The 23261-nt window shown below is 36.6% G+C and overlaps 1 protein-coding gene across 1 annotated transcript in view; it reads left to right on the top strand.

The window, feature by feature from the left end:
* The window catches only part of LOC106058466 (organic cation/carnitine transporter 2-like), a 145117-nt gene extending 124207 nt beyond the window's left edge, over positions 1–20910 (top strand). Inside the window, exons 6-10 of the mRNA XM_056021473.1 lie at positions 1130–1363; positions 13073–13207; positions 14503–14706; positions 19314–19386; positions 20487–20910. Coding sequence (XP_055877448.1) covers positions 1130–1363; positions 13073–13207; positions 14503–14706; positions 19314–19386; positions 20487–20681 — 841 coding nt within the window. The 3' untranslated portion in view covers positions 20682–20910. The remainder of the gene's footprint in view (positions 1–1129; positions 1364–13072; positions 13208–14502; positions 14707–19313; positions 19387–20486) is intronic.
* The last annotated feature ends 2351 nt before the right edge of the window (positions 20911–23261 follow it).

Below are 23261 nucleotides of genomic sequence, written 5' to 3'. Positions count from 1 at the left end.
CTCTGAAACTATTAGATATAAATAGCCGAAAAGAAGAAAGGATCTTAAAAACTGCATGACTGGTATAATATAAAATGAAACTTCTTGTTTGACCAGTGTGTTATGTCTACTCAATACACAACATTGTAAGTGCTCGTCAGAGACCAATTTGGAATATGGTTCTCCTTTAGCATTCTAGTTTATTATAAACAATAGGTATACTCTGTGGATGTAGATCACTAAAACTGCTCATTCAGATCAATAAACCAGACTTTCTTAGTTTCCAAACAATTTACAAAGTCCTGCCAAGATGCTAACTACACAGGTCTATTAAAATCAGTATTGATACGCAGCCTGATAGACACACTCACTATTACAACGCTTCTAGTGGTGCCACGTTTCTCCCTCAAAAGCTAAGGTCTGCGGGCTTTTTCAGTGCACGGACCAAAGGTTGCTCTCGGACAACATGCTACACTTCTTTCAAGAAAAGCATTAAGACCTACCGGTGTAAAACTTTTTTTGAGATTAGTTTGTCATTTTAATTCTCGTGTTTGTGTTTGTTATGTTATTACAGCGCCTTGAGCCTACATTTTGTTTGTTAACAGTGCTTTATAAATACAATTTTTTTATTATTATTGCAGCTTGAAGCATATTTAGGGGAACAGCCTAACATCAACTGACTTAGTAGAGTAATCTGTACTTGAGTTTGAGTTAGTACAGCAAAATTGAGTCCACCCCACGAGTTGAAACCATTTCTTAGATCTAAACTAACAATATATATCAATCTGCTATCTCCGGGTTCATCTGGAGGAATTCAAACCAGCCACTCTTGTCCATGCTTTCCTAGTGAAAGCGCGAAATCTAGTCAGAGAAACACGGAAGTAAAACTCTCAACACCCCTGACTCCAATGTCTCCCTAATTTAATACCAAAGTTAATATCCCTTCTTTACAATTGTATATTACTGTTATTTTCTTTCACTATTACATACATTAACTTTCTGACTATTGTACATTATATTAATAATACGTTCCTTACAAGTGTTTGCATCGATATTTTGTTTTCTTACCATGATCAAGTTTTTCTATAGCTTCTAATGACGTAATAACGTTATTTTTTCCTAACACTGGCATATGTATTTGTTGTACCAGTACGTCCACTGAGTCCGTCAGGTGGTTGCAGTGTCAGCACCGGTTCACCGAGGCGGAGGCTTGTTTCCGAGAGGTGGTATCCGTCAACGCCTCTGCTGTGCCTGACATCATGTCTCTGCTGGACGAGTCAAGGGCCTGCATCATCCACAACATGCACCAGAAGAGATTCACCTTCCTGGACTTGTTTCACTCCCTAGACTCAGCCAAGTGGACGGTCACACTTATATACACCAGGTGAGTTGGATCATAAGAGAAAGTAGATTAACTCTTTCTCTCCGTAATTATTTACCACATTCTGGTGGAGTCAACGCTGGTATCGTCAGTTAGGAGAGAAGGAGTTAATGAACAGAAGCATGGCCGGCCTTACAAATTGCGGGGCCCAATTTAATGGATGCTTGCGAGGCTCCGCTTTTAATTTTCTTTTACAATAGCAGCGATTGTTTATTATTAGATTATTATATCAACATTAGCTATACAACATGCATAGGAAGCATCTCAAAAGCAATAGGCACCAGTGGTTTAATTAAAGTAACGTCAATAGTACAATACATTAAATATGTTAACCCTTTAAGTTCTACATATTTACAAATCTGTGAAAAAGAGTCATAACTGATAGTAATATGCAGAATAGAAAGGAGAAAGTCATAGAACTAGAGAGTGAGTGCAATTGTGGTATTGCTTGTGTGTGTGAATGAAAGAAAGAAGAGGGAGAGAGAGAGGGAGAGAGAGAGGGGGAGAGAGGGGGGGGAGAACGAGGGAAAGAAAGACAGTAAGAGGGAGGTAACATAAATATTGCTATAAATCTAAGGGAAGCAACTTGACTAAAGAGAAACAAAGTGGATGTTGGGATTTATTTACAAGATAAACATGAAAGGAAAAACAATTACATCTAATAATTTGTTTCGGTTACTTCGATGTAGCTCCATTGATACACAAAACATTCTGTGTTAGTCCAGTCTTGTATAGTGTACTAGATAGTGTGTACCTTCAGCACGATGGGGAAGGCGGTGTGCTGGGTGGAGCTCTAACAATAGTTGACATGACAGCTATAGAATATGGGGAAATGAAACAAAGAATGTGAGATGTATTATACGTTTGATGGGAAAGTGACAGTGAGAGCGTTGAACTGTCATAGTGAGAAGGTTATACTGTAATTGTGAGAGCGTTATACTGCCATAGTGAGAAGGGTATACTGCCATAGTGAGAAGGTTATACTGTCATAGTGAGAAGGTTATACTGTCATAGTGATAAGGTTATACTGTCATAGTGAGAATGTTATACTGTCATAGTGAGAACGTTATACTGTCATAGTGAGAACGTTATACTGTCATAGCGAGAAGGTTATACTGTCATAGTGAGAACATTGGTGGCTAACTAATGAGCCTAAACAGTGGTGATGAAAGCAATCAGCCAATCGAGAAAGAATCAGAGAAAAACAGAGAATTGAGTAAGTAAAAAGAAACAGTAAATAGGAAGAGACAGAATTAATCTCTCTGTATGACGATAGACAGCTCTATAATACATCGAACCTCAGTTCTTGTTACGGACTATTTCAATCAAAAAGCCGCCATGTAAAGAAGACTTTTAAAGATTGTATGCGTGGAAGGGAAGAGTAGAAGGGTGGATGAAGTGGGGGAGGTAAAGGTTGCACCAGGGTATATTTGCTTCAAGCTGTGTGTGATTCCTGCCAAGCAGGCCCCCTAATTGAATTGAGACCCACGCTACCAAATTGCTAAACACTGGCCTCCAGCTGGTTGTTAAACATCATTTTGAAATATCGGGAGCTTGCTGTGCCTGTGTGCGGGTAAGTGTGTGTGTGTGTGTGAGAGAGAGAGAGTTATGTTGGGTAATGTATAAAAATCGAAATCCTATTAGCAGATAATCTTGAAACTGTCAGATAATTGGGATAATTCCAGAATTAACCAAATGCAGTTTCTAACATCATTACACTCGGATCAAGTGCTACATCAAATTGAATTGTACAGCAGCAGTCGGCACTGAACCATATATAAAACTTATAGACTATAGTTTGTTACGTCAGAGGGAGAATCCATCGTTGACATGAGCAAGCAGCCTATTTGACGAGTCTATCAATTAATAAAGTTAAATCTACTTGACTGTCCATATTTTAGTTATCGCTATGCTCGGTACGGTTTAAATTGAAGTGACATTTTTCACATCCAATCCAAGAAGAGAGCTATAAGGGACTGTACTCCTCTTCTGTATGATATAGACGTGACTTCAGGGGAAGTAAGAAGAACGAAAGGGGAAATGACTGACAAAGTTGCTTCTTACCTTATCGTCCTATGGTAATGTTAAATCTGGTATAACGTGCGTTCTGTTACATGCTAAGCAATCTACTTTCCTATATTATATGTATTTATTAAATTTGGGATTTTTTTCCTTTCTGTGGGTGGAGATAAATTAAGTTTATCGCTAATGGAAAGACAAATCTCATTAGTTTCAGCAGGTTATCTCTCTTATTCGGAGTGCATTTCCTGTAGGGATACCAGTTTAAACTGTTTCAATCTTATTGATTTACTCATTGTGTGTATTTTCATTAGTTTCAGTAAACCAAGTCAAAACTAGGACTGCCATAGAAAATACCTTTTCTGTTTTGAACGTAACCTGATAATAGCGCATGTCCTTGTGACTATAGTTCTGCATTTATTTTAAAGAAAACCTAATTGGATGAATTTAAACTACGATTAGAAACAGGACCGCAAGTGATGTTTGAGTCTTTGTAGATGAAATGCGAATCTCCTGTACAAGAGAATCACCATCTGATGTGGCCAACCAAAATCTAGGTCAGTGTAGTCTACTTGATCAGATCTGGGGACCAATACAGAATATTTAAGACGTTTATACTTTAAAAAAAAAAGCCGATCGAAAAGTTGGAACGTCAGTCTTGAGAAACACAAGACATAATTACTGATGGAAATTAATTGTTGCTTGGATCGGATTCATTGGATTCATTTAGATAATAAAACGAACATTTAATATATCGAATTGCATTTGTTAACCAGTGTTTTAAAATAGTTCGGTTCATTTTCTAGATTTGTAAATTTGTGATTTTACACAGCGTGATATGTTTTATTTCCACTTGCAACTTCACCCAGTGTGATATCTACCATTGACTCTTACACCGACGCCCTGAGTGATATTTATGAATGACACTTGCAATGTAGTAATGACTTAAATTCATATTGCTTTACCTCTAGGCCGTAATAAAGCTAGTGGGGAGGGTGGGGGGCGATGGCACGTCAGAACCTCGCAGGAAGATGTATGGTCTTTCACAGTGGTACATTGAGCGAACACCGAACGCAATAGTATGACCTATATATTATACAATAGATTCACTTCTCGGCATTTCTCGTATGCTAAAAACAAAACGTGATTGGTCTAGATTTCTTTTTTTAGATTCGTCTCTATGTTGTAGTAAAATAGTATCCACTCTTTGACCGCTCCCTTTATGGACGCGGGACAATATTGATCATTCCGTTGTGTTGTAGAGATTGAAACTATCCTTCATTAGATTGACCTGACATGTGTGAACATATTGACATTGACACTATTATTAAGAGTTTTAAAAACGATCAGAGAGATTAACAATAAAATATAAAAAAGATAATTATAATTTAAATGAAACGAACTCAATTAAAGTTCCCTTTCAGAGCCGTTCGGTCCAAGGAACTAAGGACGTAATGATCATGTTCCATGGCCGACGGGTAAAGAAGGTGCCATATACAAAAAACTAATAAGATTAGATTACACTGAAATAAAGATTAAACTAGGTCTTTTTTTTTTAATCTGAAATTTCAAGAATATCAAATTTAATAAAAATATAATACATATATTTTTGTTAATTTTTCCAATTTTCTTTGTACTGAAATTTAAAAAAATAATAGACATTTGAATAGCAGAGACAACGCTGACCGATTCTATTTCCTAAGGTAACTAAAAGGCTTTACTTAAGACAGTCTTAGATCCTCCCGCGCCGCTCTGCGAATTGAGCAATAAACTCTCCCCATAGAGATCGGTCCTCGGTGATGTTTGCAGACTCTGACCAACTGATGTCCAGTGTTCTGAGATCTTCCATGAAGATGCGACAACTTGCTATCTGAGTACATCCCTGTCTGCGTTTTCCTCACATATCTCTCCTTGGGGGTGCGCGAGTTTTTCTGAAAGAGTCTCACAAAACCTCGTTCTGCGCTTGGTTAAAACCTCGATTAAAAAGTCGAGTGCCCTTTCGGCATAGGATTTCTCTGTCAGTGTTTTTTTTTAATCCTTATGAGCCACTTCTGCTGACCCACTTTTAGCCTCCTCGGTACCCGCAGTTGACGTCTGTATCTCGCATGCATAAGTAGACTATTGATCGACGATTATGTTGATTATGTGAATTTTTATCTTACGACTAATTCCTTGGTTTGTCCAAATAGAACAAAGAAAAACATTAAAGTACTCTCGGTTCCGAAGCTAGTACAATAAAAAAAATAGCATTAATTTTAGTGTGTATGTCTCTGTGTGTCTCTGTGAATGTCTTTGTGCGTCCGTGTGTTCAAATCCCAAATATAGATCTGGTGACAGAGTCATCTAACTATTTTTATTTTTAAAAGTCTTAAAAAACTCAGAATGTACTTCCTAAGGAAATGTTTGAGATGAGAATCGCTGCTGCTTGTATTGAGATGTCAGTGACGTACCGGTATCACCTCTGCCTTGTATCCTACTCGAAATAGGCGCATCGGCTAAGTTACTTAGCAGAGAGACGCATCTTAGTAGACGGACTTGTAGTCCTATACGTAGTGACGTCACGGATAGTGGGGTTTAGTTTGTTTATGTTAGTATTATTCAGTGGGTGTTAGGACTTCAAAGTGGTAACATCTTATTACAGACAGAGAGGCGACTGTAGCCTTTACGAACTCAATGTATCTAGCGGTCTGGACTTCGTCTTGGTATTGTGATAGGATTTGATCTTCTGAGTTATTGAACACATTGAGTACACCTGTGTAGGAAACTCAAACAAAAGTGCTACATTTCCATTTGTACATCCGAAAACTTTCAATGTTGTTTTTAATTATAGAACTTTAAATATCATTAACAAATTAAAACAACACTTTATACTACTGTTTGTGCTACGTAATTTATGAGTACCACTGACCCGTGGTGGCCCAAAAAAGTTTGTGAGTAACACTAACTCCCTTTATTACTTTGTTGTTTTTTGTTTTGTGTAGATTCTTTTGTACAGTGTTTGTGTTGTTCAAATGACTCCAATTTTTCATTCCGCTTGTGACAACATCACATTATCTCTGAAAGGAACATGTCTCAGTCTGAAACCGTTTGGTTGGGAGAGACACATTATCAAAGCCTGTGGTGACCACGCCGGAACTAATCCTCGTAGCGAAGACATAACCCAGCACCGTTTGCCAATTCGTCTCGGTCTCTGTCGTACTAAAAGCATTGATGGCGTTCATACTTCATACAAGCACAGCCTCACATATACAATAACACACTATTTCTCATACAAACCAAGCGCACACATTCTCACACTAAAGCAACCCACACATACACGCAGAAATACACTCTGTTTTTTTAGGGTTCAGACTATAAGATGCACATTTTTTGTTTCTTGTATGTGACCGCTCTCGTCTCGAGGGGCCGGTGAGTTCAAACTTGTTAACGGGCTTCCGGTAATGACTGCTGCAGATCCAAGATGGCGCAGACAGAAGTGTCATTACGGTGTCAGACTTGCAGGATCATTTCTAGAAGAGAATGAAAGTCAAGGGGAGACGATAGATATGAATGAGATTGTCACTTCTGTGAAGTTGTCTGCGCTTGTAGTGTACATGAAGTGACAATCTCAACTTGTAGTCTTTTAGTAAGGAATGTGTAGTATGTCTTTTAGTAAGGAATGTGTAGTATGTCTTTTAGTAAGGAATGTGTAGTATGTCTTTTAGTAAGGAATGTGTAGTATGTCTTTTAGAGATGTTCTTGGTCAACATATCACATTTGAACACGTTTTGGTTCTCACATCGAGGCCGGGGGGTGCAAAACGAAAGTTTCTTATAGTTTCTGTTACAATGGACGGAAGGAGTCAGTAATGACCTGTAGTAAAGAAGTAGCCTATAATGACGAATAGCCTACTGAATGTCAGAGTTGATTAAATGTGGAAATTACAGAATTCCTGAATACGAAATAAACTAATTACAAAGTCTATATCAACTAACTTTGTCTGTCTTCTCACATTTTAACCTACATCATCTTATCTTATCTTATATAATACAGACGTTACTTCAAAAAAGAAGATGATTACGTCCTACGCGTCATGCATTCAGTCATGCATATTAACCAATGACTTAAATTCTACCAAGTCACTGTTTTTCCTGGCTAGCTCAGGCAACTATTCCATGCTCTAATAGCACTAGGGAATATTTGTACAAATTTGTCCTAGCATATGGGACGAGGAATGTGCCTTTATCTTTGTGTCTTTCTGAGTTTTTTACTAAATTTTGTTTTTGTATTTGAAGATTATGGTTCAGTGTTTTATGTATAATTGCTACTTTACTTTTGAGTCTTCTGTCCTGAAGGCTTTCTAAATTTAGTGATTTTACTAAAGGTGTTACTCTAGTCAAATGTGAATATTCGTTTGTTATGAATCGCACTGCTCTATTTTGTGTCTGTTCCAGTTTCTTAATGATTTCTTGAGTTAAGGGGGTCCCAAACAGAGGATGCATATTCTATTATTGGCCTAACCAAGGTTAAATAACATTTTAGATACAATTTTGAGATGTAACAAAAATCAAGCTCCTTATACATTACCTACAAGTCTTCATTGTTTCATTGGAGAAATGAGAGGTTGGGGGGGGGGGGGGTCTTTGTTCCAAGAAAATAAAAGCATTGACGTCACAATCTCGCTTGGTTAGTCTTTATAAACAAATTTAGGATATTGCCTTTCAGCGTTAGATCATATCTCAAATAATGTTTATCCGTGGCGTTTTTTTTTCTTCTTCTTCCGGGAACCAGTAAACTTGGTTAAGTACCGAGACGCTAGTACTTCTATTCTGTTATGGAACAATCGACCTTTTATTCAATTAGTGGGAATATATTATCTACTTACTTCTAGATGTTACGTGGGATCATGAGTTTTATATTGACTATCGGATCGGGTATGGTCGGGTTGTAAAGTACCGGTACGATTAGAAATATTTCTAAACAAGACAACTGCTCCCTTATGCAGCTGAACAGCCTTTGTAAGAGCGATTAGTTTTCTCTGAGTAACTAACGAATGATAGATTTTAAAAAATATAACATTTTGACCCCTCCCCTATTCCCCTCCACCCCACCCCCACCCAATCATGAACAAAATTCTGGTCAAGTAAATGTATAAGTCTACTCAAAGTTTATAAATGTCTTATGATAGGTACATAAATTCAAACCTAGAAGAGGTTCTTGAATGTCTATTTATTAATTTAAATTCCTAAATGAATAGAGACTTGCAACACCTGTAACAATGTGACTACATGCCGAAACAGATACAGCTGACGTGTCTAGTCAAGATAAACTTTTTGTAGACATAATTTAATTTTAGAAGATAATTATTCAAAAAATTATAATTATATTATGTGTGAGAGCCGCTTTCAAGAACCCTGCTCAACCATGTTCTATTGGCATGAATTTGTGAGCTGGAAAGAGCAAAACAAAAAATGAAAGTCATACAGAACAAGATATAAAAAAAAGACAATATGCCGCCTTTAAACAACTTATAGAGTGACAAATTGTTCTCTTAATAAATGAATGCATTTTAAACAATGGAAAAGAATGTTACCCCGCTCCATTCCCCCCACTTCCAGGTAATGAATGAATTTTGGTTAAGCGAATGTATTAATCTACTAGACTATATAATATTTCAATGATTGGCCTTTAGATTTAGACCAGGAGACCAGAAGACGGTGCGTCAAATGTTTCTGAACCTTTATTTAATCTAAACTCTTTAATGCTTGAATACGGAAATCCAAAGACGCAAAGTTCGTTCCTGATAAATGTTTTTGTCTTCTCTGGCCAAAATTAAATGTATTTCTTGTTATACTTTGAATAAAGGTCAAACTCGTGTATTCCCAGTGTTGTCAAAGAACTAGTTATTCTTATCCTAGCGATAGCCATCAAACTATCAAATTTCTAGGAAAATTGTAAGAGCCGTTTTTTGTCCACCCTTGAGGTTCCAGTGGGGATCAAGGATTCAGTTTCCGTGAATTTACTACCTGGATAGAGGTATTGTAAAAAGGAAATCTTCTTCTAGACAGCTTAAGCTGTAAAGCTGTAAGTTCCTTTAAAGTCTGTACCAAGGAAAAAATGAGCTTGCTGTAAATATTTTACGCTATTCGTAGTGCCATACAGTGTGTAGGAGGTTGTTTTTTTTTGTTTGAGGTCATTGGGTTGGCTTAAGAGAGAGGGTCTGTGCCCGATGTGGCGACATATTTGAGAGAGCCAGATGACAACGATGTTTTGATGTTACGAAGAGAATATGTTCATCAGACAATGCGTTTCTAATGTTATAATTTATAATACATACCTCACTATAGACAGGTTCTGAGATGCTACTTTACAATATAAAGTTCAAACTGCAATCTTCTTTAAAATAATTACAGATTTTGAACAAAGAATCACTTAAATAATATACATACTGCATACTTATACAATACAATTTAAATTGTCTTACTCTAGTCATCGCTCTTCTTCCACTGAATATATCCGCCCTTTAAATGTAACCTATTCTCCCTTCCTTAGTAACATCCAAACTATTTCAGAGCTTATGGAAAAAAAAAACATCATCGTTTTAAATGAACTTTTTATTAGTTGTTAACAACATGCAAACATGACCTTGCGCTAGAAAGTATTCAATCTAAAAATAAACTCAATGCAACAGCTGCTTTGTGCTACGTTACTGTTACGTAATAGTTGGCATATGTTTACACAGGGATGGGTGTGTGGGATTTATTCTGTTGAATTGCTAAATGAAACAAATAGAACAAACTAATGATCATTGTGTATTTCTGTTTATTATTCTTACTTTTCAATTTGATTAAACCTGTATTAGTCACAATGGCATAGCAAGAAACCCGTGGACCCGGGTTCAATAAAACGACATTCGTTATGTGTGAATGAGCCCCAATGGAGCACTACTGTATATAATGTGAGAATAAAATCCATTAAAGCAGCACATACGACAGACAACACATAAACTATAGATGTTTCTCATGGAAAGACATAAGCATGGCCCTCAGCACCAAAATCAGAAAGATGCACTCGGGCACATTCTTATATACTTGCGTGTCTTGGACGCTGACTGCAGAGCTAGAGAGGAGGATCCTAGCAATGGAATTGGAATGCTACAGAGGGATCGTAGGTATCACATTCAAGGACAGCATCACAAACCAAGAGACAGGGTTACTGCAGCAATCGGACCCAACGATGACCTGCTAACTACCGTAAAAGGGCGAAGCTAAAACTCTATGGTGGGACTTGCAAGGACCTTCCTTCAGGGAACAGTACCAGGAGGGAGAGAAAGAGGCAGACATAGAAAGCGGTAGGAAGACAACATTAGAAAATGGACGGCCTGACCTTGAAATGGGTTCTATGTAAAGCAAAGGACAGTGAGGAATGAAAAAGACGGTCGACAAATTTGGCCTGGTACCTCAACGGTTCAATAGACTAAGGAATAGGTAAGGGTAACAGGTATGGGTCGTCACAAGTATGGGAACCTGAAGACGCCCCACAGTGCTATTGCCCTGAATATTTCACATCCATTTGAAGCACCTTTGTTTAGAAATTAAGTTTTATCCTCCTCTGTACAAAGTAAATTGTGACATGGATCTCTGGGTTTTGAAATAACATAAGGTTGTTTGTATGTTCTTTAGTATCTACACCACATAAAATAACTAAACTACAAACATTTTGTTTATTGTTTCCTTATACTAAGAATTCATGTACAACAAACGGTAATATTAAATAAAAAATACAGACATCACTTTATCTAAAATATCACTTTCACATTATTTACACATTTTTAATGTTATTATTTAAAAATCCAACAAGTTACAATTTAATGAAATGTGGTAATGACAATTTAAGAGTTACCTTCCTATAATATATTTCATATTACGGTAATAAGAGTTTATTGATTTGTGATTTGCTGTGACACTAATTACATAATTTAAGAACAGTAAACATACAATGATTTAAGTATAATAATGAAAGACTTTGATATATTGACATTGTTATAATCACCACGTCTTCCCTTACAACAGGGGTTCTCAACCTGTGGCTCGCGACCTCTTGGGGGGGGGGGGTCGCCATAGACCATTGAAAATATGGATCCATGTATATTTCCTGCTACGTCATGCTTTTTTTTTTTTAAATAGTCACATAAGTACACAACATAAACGGTGAATAAAAATAGAATAGTAAATAGTGAACTGTTTTCTAACGTTGCTAAAAGTACAGAGTTACTTAGGCTTAAGATTTTTACGTTTGGCGGACGCCGCATATTGTAGAATCGTAAAAAGGGGTCGCCTACCTAAAAAGGTTGAGAACCTCTGCCTTACAAGATTCCGTTTGGACTCCTTTTCATAGTGGACTTGGATGCAATAAAAACCTTTGCGCCTTAGTTACTACGCCACTGATTAGACAAGAGATTAGTTAAGACTAATGCATTATGTTAATAGATTTCTCCAGCCTGGATTTAGGTACGTGGAGGCGGAGGTCCTGGGCAGTATGTTACTTGTAGCCCCAACTGGCCCCAACCCTCTTTATGCTCTAACCAGACACTTCGTCATCTTTTGTATTTGCGTGTAGACCCAGCAGTGCCACGTCGCGTGTAAAATATTTACATGTAAACTATTGACCCCTTCATTTTCATCAATGCTAGAAACATGACCAATGGAGTATTTGACATTTCATGCATTTTTATTACATTGCTTATATCAGCTCTGTCTGTCTCTCTGTGTGCACAAGTTATTCTCCATTCAAGTTGAAACGTTGCACGATTATTCATTGACATAGACTAGACATGAATCAATAAAAACTAAAACCAATTAGACAATTAATTACTGGTAATTGATTGTCTTGTTTGATACCAACAAGAAAATAAACCCTTCAGTATAATAATTATAATTATAGCCTTTATATAGCGCTACTTTCATGCTTATAGCATGCTCAGAGCGCTTTGGTCCAACCTCAATTGTGGACCAGTGGGGGGGGGAGTGGGCATCTAGGAGTTGGTTTTCCGTGCTGCCTTTAGGCGCTCAGTAAACGCAACTTTGCCCGAATCGGGTGTCGAACCTCGAGCCCCCTTCTAGGTAGCCAAGACAAGCCAAGTTAAAGCGCACTTAGCCTATCGACCACGCTTCCCACAGGTATTCAGTGATATGGCTAAATTTGTAAGGTTTAGTCCCCTGAAATAATTGTTAATGCTATTTCTCCCAAACGCTTTCTCTGATCAAGTTGATACTTTCAAAAATACTAATTGTACCTAACATGACATGAATCAATTTTTAAAATTAACCAATTAGTTAATTAATTATTAGTAATTAATTATTTTGTTTGATAACGAATAAGAAATATAACTTCTACTTTATTGAGATGTGTAGCAATAAATGTGGAGTTTTCCCTTAGTTAAACATGTGTTTAAAAAAAAAGAATTTTTAAAATATTTGTCTTGTTCCTTAATTTTGTTTTTGTATTAAGTATGCATATTTTTTAAAGTTTTGAAATTTATTAGTTTTTGTGACGCCCACTTTTGAAAGTGAGGCCTTGAGTGGATGTATTGTCACCACTACTCTGGGTTTACTTATCTACAACAGAACAGTAGCTTCCTAATGTCGGGTATGGAACTCCAAATCATTAAGTTCTTTTCCTGTATATTACATAGAAAATGTTATCTCTCCACAGCATGGTCTCAGCCTGCGTCTACTTTTGTCTTTTGCTGAGAGTGAAGCAGATCACGGGGCTAGTTCACTTTGATGTCTTCTTGCCATTTATACTGGACCTGCCCTTGACTTGGTCCGTTATAGTGGTCAACAGATGGTAAGGCTTTTCTATACACAATGTTATATCATTTACTTTTAGCTTATAGTGGTGAATAGAAAAAAACTAGTTGTTTTTTTCTTAGACAATTATCTACATTATGTTGTTCAATGGTTCCATCAAAAACTTGTAGCTCTGAGTATGAGGTCGTCTAAAGTACTATGAAGACAATTGATTTTTGTTTAGAAAGGTAGATCATGTAGAGCATGTAGAGCATGTAGCCTTCGACACCGGGATCTCCCTGGTCATGGCCAGAGTCTTGAATGCTTGAAAGTCTTGGAAGTTGACTGCAGAGCTGTAAAGAAGGATCCTGGTGGTGGAATAGAGATGCTGTGGGGGATCCTGGTGGTGGAATAGAGATGCTGTGGGGGATCCTGGTGGTGGAATAGAGATGCTGTGGGGGATTCTGGTGGTGGAATAGAGATCCTGCGGAGGGGCCCTGGGTGTCACATGCAGGGGCCGCATCATAAACGAAGAGATTAGACACTTGATTAGTTCAGAGATTGGACCCCACGATGACCTGCTTATTACTGTCATAAAAGGCAAACTAAAACTCTATGGCCATATTACAAGGCCTTGATGGGTTGCAGAGACCTTCTATCAGGGACAGGGAACAGTACCAGGAAAAAGAAGAAGAGGCAGACAGAGAAAGCGATGGGAAGACAACGTAAAACAGTGGACGGCCCTACCATTGAAAGAGGTTCTATCCAAGACAAAAGACAGAGAGGAGTGGAGAAAGACGGTTGAAAGATCTTGTGTGGTGTCCCAACAGTCTGACGACTGTGGGTAGATGTGCGTTTAGAGCAGAAATAATCCAAGAACTTGTGTAACTTTTTGTTGTTGATGATATGGTTGCGGATTCGTTCATAAGTTATGTATTTGTAGCTATATAATAATTGTGCAATATTTCGCGCTGCAAATTTACAATCTCTAGCGTTTGTATCCCCAAACACTATCACCATGGAGGTCTTAGAGGTTCACTTTATGATAGTGGCTCAAGTTAAAACATATGTAAAAACCAATCGACAACAAATAAAGATTTAATATGAAGATCAAAGAGATATTGGATTGACAAGAGTTTGCTTTAGCGTCCTTGACATTGCATATTTTATCTTTTTTTTAATAATGCTAATTTTATTTTTCATACTTATTGTTTAGGTTTCCTTATTATTATTTCATATTCTTTCACTTACACTAATTAACATAAATGTCGAAAACCCGCCATAGTGACCTATTTATAAACTCCTCAAAAAATGTTGTACATTTCTAACCTAACGCCATTCTTTCTCTTGCAGTCTGGGACGACGCTGGTGCCTATTCCTTTATTCTGTGGCTTCCGGTTTTGCTCTTCTGTCCGTGCTCATCCTGCACGTGACCGGAAATGTTGGTCAGATGCCATCACTGGTCACTGGACTGGCGTTGTTTGGAAAGATCGGAGTGACCGCATCATTGTCCCTCATTTTCCTTATCGCAATCGAGACTTTTCCAACAGTGACCAGGTAGGACTCCTCTTATTGTTCACTTTCTGGTGGGGGTGTTTGCTGTTCTGAATAAAAATTAAGTTTTTTAATTAATTAATTAAACACGGCTAAGATGCCTTTCGAAATCACACACACACTTCTCAAGGACAACTTGCATCCCTTTAACCAAGTTACATTAGATCTGGACGAAGTGGTCGACTCCTCTACATTAGATCTGGACGAATTGGTCGACTCCTCTACATTAGATCTGGACGAATTGGTCGACTCCTCTACATTGGATCTGAACGAATTGGTCGACTCCTCTACATTGGATCTGGACGAAGTGGTCGACTCCTCTCCATTAAGACTCGAACAGAAGGATACAAAAGCCTCTTTATTCCACTCTCAGTTCAAGTGTTTCAATGTCACGTGCCCTCGCGGAGGGGTACATAGTAGTCTAATTCATAAGGCGCTTGTTTCGCCCTTTTTTTTTTAAAGTATTTTTTGTTTAGATTCTCCATGTTTAACACTAAGGTTGCTTTACTTACCCTTATTGCAAATTGGTTGTGATTACAAGGACTCTTTTTTTTAATTAAAAGCAACTAATCTTATTAATATTATGTCTTATCTTGTGTTATAAATTAGGGACATTACTTCAAAGGAGAAAATCATGGCGTCCTACACTTATTCATGTGTCAATCTAACCATGCATATTGATGAGTGACTTTGACTCTGCTAAATCGTTGGTTTTCCTGGTCGATTCGGGAAGCCCAAATGTTTTGCTTGATTTTTAAATAATTTTGTCATTATGTGAACTGTGCAATAACTTTTCATTTATTATAACACCAAGATATGGTGGATTCATGCTCTGTGTAACATGTTTATCATGAGCGAGATAAGCAGATTGCCTATATATATGGGAAGATGCGTTTTCGTTAAGCCTTTCCACTTTATGTAGATACGATGCCTATTATTTTATTTTAAAGAACTCTATTATTTACAAAATTAGCGTTATAAAAAAGGTAAATATAATGCCTCTAATGTACCCCACCGAAGACCGACACAACTGGCATTTATAATAAAGTTTAGTTTTAGAAAAGGAAGCTTAGTAATAAAAAAAATATATAAATAATAAATATATATATGGGGCGACTGTGTATTTTTAGCGGCCCCCGTAAGGGGAAAAAGCCGCTATTAGGTTTGTGCAAAATGTCCGTCTGTCCGTCTGTCCGTCTGTCACACTCAGATCTCGAAAACTAGAAGAGATATGAAAAATATTATTTCATCATTAAATCCGGCTTGAAAAGTTTAGGTGCAACGGCTACTTTTGGTTTTCTAAAAGCAAACCGTTTAATTTATAAAATTAATTATGCAAGCGATTTTTTCATAAAAATACACCAATTCTAAAACAATTACGTAAATGTAAGGGAGGCAATGTTACAATATGCTAACAAAGATTAACAATTTTTGTGTATTTTCAGTATCACTAAGTCAAATATATTTTTAAAATGTACAGGAAATGTTTACAACAAATACAAATAATAGTTAAAGACGTTTTTTCTGGTCAACTAGCTGCTAAAATTAAAAGAAAACATTTCTGTTTGTTTATAAAGGCTAATAATGCACTTTGTATGTAAATATCACGCACATTTTTTTAAATGGACTTTTTATTCAGCGATTTTCGTGCAGTAGCGTAACGTCGCAACATGATCAGGTGCTAAACCAATTCCTTAAACTTTTTTTTAAAATCAGATTTTATTTATTTTTTGTTTAGTGCCCCCATCCGAATAAAAGAAGCTTATTTTTGTGCGTTTTGTCTGTTGGTCGGTCTGTCCGTCACGATTAGATTTAAAAAACTAGAACTCTAAAAGCTATTGAAAATCTGATTTACCCTTTAATGTTCCTCCCATAACATCTCAATAGTTTTAAGTATCTAAAATTGATTGTTCCGGATTTTTTTGTGCAAAACTAATCAACGCCAACAAATGTTTGTTTGCTCTTCTAACTTATATTACATTCAATTTCCATGCTTAAACGTTGCAAAAACACATTATCAATAATATGTTGTTCCGTTTTTTTTATGTAAATAGCATATTAATGCTAAATCATAATCTCTATACTGACTTATATTTCATTAAGTGTAAAAATGTTCCGGATATTGTTTTATAAAACATGAATTATGCCTAATCATTGTTTGAAATCGCATAAGGCTTTTAAAAAAAGTAATTTACTAGAATTGATTACTGAAAATTACTTTTTAGACATTTAATTTTCTTGTAAAACATAACATAGAAGTTTTGTAATCGATAAAGAAAGTTCCGGATTTTTTTTCTTACAAATCGTCGCCAGAAATTTCCGAATTTATTTAAAAATCTACTAACGCCAAATAATTGTTTGAACTCCCTTTTCTAATTAATAAACAAATAATCTTCTCATTTACGAAATAATGTTTTTACGGATTTTTATGAAAAATATTTTAACTCACTACTCTCTTACAGTACATTTAACTTTCTACCTAAAACATTAAAAAATCTAATTATCGTTAATATTATGTTCCGATTTTTAAGGAAAACAGAATCCAAACACCAAAGTAAGGTATGAAAATCTTTCCACATGGCTGTAGTACATCTAATTTTTATACGACACCATCCAAAAAATTTAATTAACGGTATTACATTTATCTGAAATTCTCTTTTTCTTTTACTATTTATACAAACATCCGGAACAATCTATTATATAAACTTTTCAATTGTGTTCATACCTAAAAATTATTGCGATGTTTCGAAACGTAAAATAAAGGTTAATCAATTTTTAATAACTTTAAGTTGTTTTTTTTTTATATCAAGATAACGGACAGACCGACTGACAGACAAAACGCAAAAACAATGTGGCTTTGATCCTTTTTAAATAATATCTATTAGAACTCAGTGCACCAATGTCTATGAACCCTCGTTAAATATCTCGTGTAAATAAAGACATTTTTTTTATGGTACCGGTACTAGCCTATTGTGAGGTAATGGAATTTTTTTTCTTTGACGTCATATGAATGGACTCTTTAAATGTAATGTTAAAAGAACGCACTCGGTGCACCAATGTCTATTAACCCTCGAAAAAATTGCTTGTATTAATGAAAACATATTTTAGTCTAACTAAGCCGTGTGACGTAGTGTTTTTTTTTCTTTGACGTCACTTGGAATGAATTCTTTAAATGAAATGCTAAAAGAACGCACTCGGTGCACCAATGTCTATGAACACTCGATAAAAGGCTCGTAATGATGAAGGCGATTTTTATTCTAGCTAGGCCGTGTGACGTAGTGTTTTTTTCCTTTGACGTCATATGGAATGAATTCTTTAAATGAAATGCTTAAAGAACGCACTCGGTGCACCAATGTCTATGAACACTCGATAAAAGGCTCGTAATGATGAAGGCGATTTTTATTCTAGCTAGGCCGTGTGACGTAGTGTTTTTTTTCCTTTGACGTCATATGGAATGAATTCTTTAAATGAAATGCTTAAAGAACGCACTCTGTGGACCAAAGTCTATGAACACTCGATAAAAGGCTCGTAATGATGAAGGCGATTTTTAGTCTAGCTAGACCGTGTGACGTAGTGTTTTTTTTCCCTCTGACGTTATATGGAATTAATTCTTCAAATGAAATGAAAAAAGAACTCGGTATTGTAATGTTTATTAAGCCTCGTTATGTGACTCGCGTTTAAAAAAGGAATGATATCTTGATTTAGATCTAATCTAGATTTTTTAAACTAGATCTAGATTTTTATTACAGTATATCTAGATCTGGATTTATATTCTAATTAAAATTATTTTAGAGTCTAGATCTAGAATTTCTAGATCTAGTTTAGACTAAAATAGACTAGATTAAGATGTAGAATTTCAATTTCTAAACTTAAAGTGTAAAAAAAAAGTGTAGATTTTCATTTCCAAACGTTTTGATCAATATTGTAATGTTTTAACATACTAAAACTAATCTACTATTTTTTTATTAAATTTAAATTTAAATTTACGGCAAATGAATCTTTGAAACATTATTACTTTTGATCATCGGATGGCTGCCTGGTCGTGCGGTTTGCGCGTTGGACTGTCGTTCAGATTTATGGATGGCCCAGGGTTCAAACCCTGCCCGCTCCCATCCCCCGTCGTCCTGCGGGAGGTTTGGACTAGGAAGTAATTATCTTCAACTCTGAAGGAACATCCGAAACGTGTAAAACATTTTACATCAAAATTAAATCACCTCTTGAATATTATTTGCGAATATGCAGATCCGACAGGGATCCGACTTCGACGGGGGCCGCCTCTGAGTTTGTGTAACACAAACTCTCTTTGTAATCTTGTTTTTTTATTTTCTGACGTCGATACAATTTAGTAATTATCTACTTTTGCCGTCATTAAACTCTAATGCCTAGCCTGAAAGAAACTGTAGAATAGGAAGTTTTATATCTACACATTTCTATTCTATTACATTTACATTGAAACAATTCTGTTCTATTACATTTTCAATCCAGTATTAAATATTTCGTTAGTCTCTTTTAAAGCCTACTGAATTATTGGTTACTAGCTTTCCATAGTGTAGAGAGCGACAGTCTTGATTGTTCTTAAATTTCAAATTTCCTTTTACAATTGTTAACAGATGCATGGGATTGGCTGTAGCGTTGGCTTCCGCTTCCGGTGGAACGATGCTGTCAACTGCATTAATTTTTCTGGTAAGTTTTGAAAACCAAATATAAACCATAGACATTGCCTTTTCATTTTGTATTTATTTAATTTGTTTATTATTGCGTATTCAAAATTAAGTCTATGATTTTTTTCCCGGGATTTATCTGGCAAAATAAAGACACACACAAACACGCGAATAAAGATTTCAAAGGGAAATAAAAATAGACATTTCTAGCTACTTTCGTAATGGTGAATTTTTATTTTTTGTCAGGGTTCTATTCTTGCTTTGCTTGACTTGGCTCATTAATAGTTATACAAATAAGAACAATTATTACTTGATACACTTTAACTCCAACTATAGATGTCCATGAAAATGCTTTAGTCCAATAAGCACACAATGACATCGACTCTCAATAAATATGTAATAGGCCTACACAAACCACCAGTCCATCCCCTCTATAAAACCTATATACATAACACCAGTCCAGGAAGCAACGTCCAATGTTCCTGGACCGGGAACAAGACCTCACTAACTAACACACTCTCTCGCGCATTCAACGAAGATTTAACCATTCAGTTCATAACACGTGCAAGACTATTCACATAACAAAGGGATATAACTAACATATCAAAATATCAAAGTAACATTCATTCTCGCCTTACCTCCCCCTGACACCCTAAAACAATATTATTTATAATATCATGTACCCAGTATTCATAAAAAATAAATCTAATAATCATATTATCTTACAACTGAATGGAAAGACAAGTATGTGATTGTGACTTGTCTTATGTTTCTCCTTTCGAGCTAAGATCCAGTTCGTTTTTCAAAAAGGCTTGTATAACAATAGCAACGTACCAGTAAATAAATGTATCAATAAATATGCTGGTCACTTTAATGACTGAATGAATCTATCGAAATACACTTTTTTAGTTACAGTATGGTTGCGGGGGGCTGGGTAAAGGTAATCCTAGGCGATACAAGAGGTTAAACCTGGTACAGATAGTATCATATAGATATTTGTCATTTATATTTGTGACTGTTTCCTCAGTTCCCCGCCAAGGACATTAACGTATCAACTGTTTTAATTTTTTTTTTCTAATTAAAGCCTTTGAATTTTAAACTTATTCATATTTCTATTTCCAGGAGCGACAACACTATACTGTGCCTTACCTTGTTTATGGAGCCATGATGGCCAGCGTCGGAGCCGTGGGGCTCCTGTTTCCAGAGACCATCAGGCAACCCTTGAAGAACGTGCAACAGTGTCGCCACCGCAAGATTCCTTTGATGGAGGGCGCCCGGCTGGTTGGACGACCACCAACCATGTGGGACGCCGTCTAATTCAATCATTAACTCCATTAAAATTTTTTAGTATTTATTGAGGATGGCTTTGAGTGTTGGGCTTGGAGTGTAGGTCATGGAGTGTGGGGCTTGGAGTGTAGGGCTTGGAGTGTGGGGCTTGGGGTGTAGGGCTTGGAGTTGGGGATAGAAGTGTAGGGTTTGGAGTGTGGGGCTTGGGATGTAGGGCTTGGAGTGTTGGGCTTGGAGTGTAGGACTTGTAGTGTGGGGCTTGGGGAGTAGGGCTTAGAGTGTGGGGTTTGGGGTGTAGGGCTTGGAGTGTAGGACTTGTAGTGTGGGGCTTGGGGTGTAGGGCTTAGAGTGTGGGGTTTGGGGTGTAGGGCTTGGAGTGTGGGGCTCGCAGTGTAGGACTTGAAGTGTATAGCTTGGAGAGTAGGGAATATGTCGAACTTGTTATTGTTATGATGTATTTACATTTTAATTAAACTGATAAAAACACTTTGTTAAATTAATTTTCTGGTCGGGGGGGGGGGGGGGGAGTAGAGTCAAACACACTAAGTGATAAGACTGTAATGAAGCTGTGTTAAGTTTGAATCTTAGTCTGTCATATCTTGGTCTTAAACCAGGGGTTCTCAACCTATGGGTCGCGACCCTCTTGGCAATTTGTCAGGAGTCGCTTACGTTCATCTAAAATATGGATTTTTGTTTCCATGGTAAAACGTAAAACTTGTCACATACTAATGTTTTCCATTGGAAAAAAAATAATTAAAAAATATAATGTTATTAGAGGATAGATGTTGAAGACAACTGAAACAGAATTGATTTCGAACATGTTAATTGTCCAGCAGATATATTTATATACGTTTAATTATATACAGATTAATGGATAATGTATCGATACTTCTTGACTTTTGTCTGAAATCTTTGGAATCATTTATCAAAGTAAGATGAAAATACAACTTTTTTTTTTCTTAGGATACCTCAGCTTTTTGGCTTTTGACTTCAGTTGTCGAGCTGTTTACATCCTAGGAATCCTTGGGCCTTTGCCTCTTTTTTGTGTTTTTTTTTTTATTAACAAAAAGATGCATATTTCAATAGTAAGCGTACAAATTTAGTAGTTACATTTTAAAGTACAATGTTTGTTAAGAATATATTGTAATGTCAATATTGAACCAACCTTTCAACCAAAAATTGTGAACATTCGTAATGTATGAGCTAAACAATATACGTTTTAAAAAAGGTTGAATATGGCATCCATAAATTTTTAATTTTAATTCGTAAACTTTGTTTAGAAATGCATATCGCATTGTATAACATAATACTTGGATGAACTCCCGGTAGTAGCAGGGGAGGAAAGCATGGGCCTCCCGTAGTTCTCTGGTAAGAGACTTGTTTAACGTGGTGTCTCATTGCTCCCCCATGCATTTCAAGTGACACTTCAGTTCTCTCCCCGCCGCTATTGGAGACACGTGTAAGACATGCACCAAGTTCTCTCCCCGCAGCTCTTGGAGGCACGTGTAAGACATGCACCAAGTTCTCTCCCCGCAGCTCTTGGAGGCACGTGTAAGACATGCACCAAGTTCTCTCCCCGCAGCTCTTGGAGGCACGTGTAAGACATGCACCAAGTTCTCTCCCCGCAGCTCTTGGAGGCACGTGTAAGACATGCACCAAGTTCTCTCCCCGCAGCTCTTGGAGGCACGTGTAAGACATGCACCAAGTTCTCTCCCCGCAGCTCTTGGAGGCACGTGTAAGACATACACCACTCTTTCCTCTGCCTGCCCCATTAGTTGAAGCAGGAATTTAAAACAAAACGTATGCCAATTGTAACGACAACAATATTTTCATGCTTCCAACCTTATTCTGCTCTCTAGGAGGGAAATGACTTTGAACCAGGCAAACAGATCAAATGATCATTTCGGTGAAAGAATATTTGCGCATTTATGTGGACAAAATGTCCTCCTACTTTCCAAATCTACTTCACATCCCATTTGCACTGGCCAGAAATACAATAAAAGTCGAAGTTCAAGATGGAGACAGAAATAGTGGAACAGTGAAACATTTCTCTGTAATGACACATTTCTGGATCAAGCGTTTGCAGTCATGTTCAGATTTGTGTGTGTTGCAGCTTCTTCTTCCGTTTGCAATAATATATTTATTTCTGGAAACAGCCTGTAAGTTATCAAGTTTAAAAACAGACAATTGTCTCATGTGTAGAATGTGAACATGAAATACAAATGTTAATAGATGCACGTCATAAAAAAAATTATTTCATTTATTTGTAATTGGATAATGAGGAGAAATACATCATAGTTGTATATAATAATATATTGTGCTGTAATTAAACATTAAGCTTCGTGTTTAAACATTAAACTTTGTCAATGCAAATCACATAGTTACATTCGGCCTCCAATTATAATTGTGTTACATCAGAGTTATACACGAAAATAATTTAATGTTGGGGGTCGCGAATAAGTGAGGAATTGTAAAAAGGGGGTCGCCGAGCTAAAAAGTTTGAGAACCGCTGGTCTAAATATTTATGGCTGTTCCAATGGTTAAATAGACACTTTGAGTTGCAAGCTACGGGAAGGGTTGAAAAAGTAGTTTTGTTTATTTTATTGGACA

Source organism: Biomphalaria glabrata, chromosome 2 (genome assembly GCF_947242115.1).
Source record: "Biomphalaria glabrata chromosome 2, xgBioGlab47.1, whole genome shotgun sequence".
Lineage (NCBI taxonomy): Eukaryota > Metazoa > Mollusca > Gastropoda > Planorbidae > Biomphalaria > Biomphalaria glabrata.
The sequence above is the reverse complement of the archived record's forward strand: the minus strand, read 5'-3'. Positions and strand labels throughout refer to the sequence as shown.